The sequence below is a fragment of the Geospiza fortis genome, unplaced genomic scaffold, assembly GCF_000277835.1.
Source record: "Geospiza fortis unplaced genomic scaffold, GeoFor_1.0 scaffold408, whole genome shotgun sequence".
NCBI classification, from domain to species: Eukaryota; Metazoa; Chordata; class Aves; order Passeriformes; family Thraupidae; genus Geospiza; species Geospiza fortis.
The window spans coordinates 1,026,219-1,027,963 of record NW_005054330.1 but is presented as its reverse complement, the minus strand read 5'-3'; the positions used below and the strand labels follow the sequence as shown (position 1 = coordinate 1,027,963).

General features: G+C 36.8%; 1 protein-coding gene across 1 annotated transcript in view; it reads right to left on the bottom strand.

Annotated features, from left to right (window-relative positions):
* The window catches only part of HSCB (HscB mitochondrial iron-sulfur cluster cochaperone), a 4,162-nt gene that overhangs the window by 1,136 nt on the left and 1,281 nt on the right, over window positions 1–1,745 (bottom strand). Inside the window, exons 2-4 of the mRNA XM_031057458.1 lie at window positions 1,716–1,745; window positions 1,075–1,219; window positions 150–197 (exon numbers count right to left, since the gene is read on the bottom strand). The exon at window positions 1,716–1,745 is cut by the window's right edge and continues 194 nt beyond it. Of these exons, the coding sequence (XP_030913318.1) occupies window positions 150–197; window positions 1,075–1,219; window positions 1,716–1,745 (223 nt within the window). The remainder of the gene's footprint in view (window positions 1–149; window positions 198–1,074; window positions 1,220–1,715) is intronic.

Below are 1,745 nucleotides of genomic sequence, written 5' to 3'. Positions count from 1 at the left end.
AGTACTTATTCTAAATACCTAACAAAGAACCCTTGTCAATGCAGTATTTCTATTCCATAGCTCAGGAAATATTTGCCAGTAAGAGAATGTGGAGCTGTAAGCATTTGACAGGTATGTATGGCAGCTAAAAACTTCATAAAATCAGGTACCTCTTTCAAAAGCTGCAGTCACCTCTCTGGTCAGTTCTTCTTGTTTAACTGCAAAACAAATGATTTAATTTACTTTTTGTTATACTTAGGATATTTGATACCACTGCATTCTGACTGCCTGTGGTGGGAAAGTTCATTACTCATTTCAGCCTTTGGGAGCCAAACGAGTTTTTCATTATAATGCTATCAATGTTGTTTCAATTATCATTTCAACATGTATTTCTTTATTTAAACAGATATGCTGACAGCAATTCCAATGCACACCAGTGATCACTAATGTCCCAGCAATCTAACTTATTTTTGGTGTATCAGTTTATCCTTCTACAGTTAACTTTCTCCTGTGTTACTCAGTTTTTATTCTAGTTATTGTAATTGCTTTTAGCACATAGCTATTATTGAAAAGAATTAAATATATCAGTAAACCAAATGTTTTGGGTATCACCAACATTATAAAAAGAAAGTTGTTTGTGTAAGGAGAATAACCACTTAATATAATGGCTGCCAGATGAAGGAGGTGAAAGAACTACAATGCCTTTATAAATAACATTATTTAGTGTGGTTGGACAAGCATTTTATTCAACTTCATTCTGACAGGGTTTTTTTTGGAACAATTGACTAACCCTCACCTGATGAAGGTTGAGTAAATTCCTTTTTATTGTCTATATATATTTATTTTGACATCAGAATAGGTTCTGTTATACAAGTCTTCTCAAGACAGATGTGATGTTTAAGTGCATAAATAGGTAAAGACAACATTGGAAAAGAGGGGAACAGGGCAGAAGCTCCTGCAGTGAGTCAATTCCAGACTAACACAAATTGAAGACATTACAAGAAATACACCAACACAGTTTAAAGCTTTCACACTCATATATTACACAAGAGTCAGTATATTAGTTCTGTACAAATTCCTCAAGTCATAACCTACCTCTAATTGAAGTTTCAACTTCTTCAAGGTTATCCTTGTTTTTGGACTCTGCTAATTTCTCATTAATTTCCATAACTTCCATAAGGAACGCTGAGTCTGCATCACAGTCTGTCTCTTTTGCTGGCTCCACTCCACTCAGCTCCAGCTGGCAGAGGAAATGGAAATTTGAAAATAAATATTCCCACATCCATTCCTATGGAAATTATTTTCTTTAATATTAAGTCTCTTAGTGGGGCATACTCAGATTCATATTCAATAAACCTACAGTGCATTGAGTCAGTCTGAAATTAACTCCATACATAGGCTGACCATCAAAATCAGCAGTTACCCAAAGCCAAAACAACATAAAAAAGGCTGCCATGGACCAGACTGAAATTCTGAATGAGCAGCCATAGCCAAACACCACGTGTGATATGAAATTACTGTAAGATGAGTAGCAAATGATATGATATGCTGATTAATTTTTGGAGAAACTTGGTTCTGGTCTCCCTTCTATCTCTTCAGGGTGAGATGATGGCGATGGCGATCCTCTTCAGGCGAATTAGCACAAATTAGCACATTAAGGACTGAATCGAGGGTGGGATCCCTACCAGCCCCCAGGGGTAGTTACAGAACGCTGCAATGCCTAACGGGGACCTTACTAGATAGAGGCCTCGGCTCAGAGGGTTCAG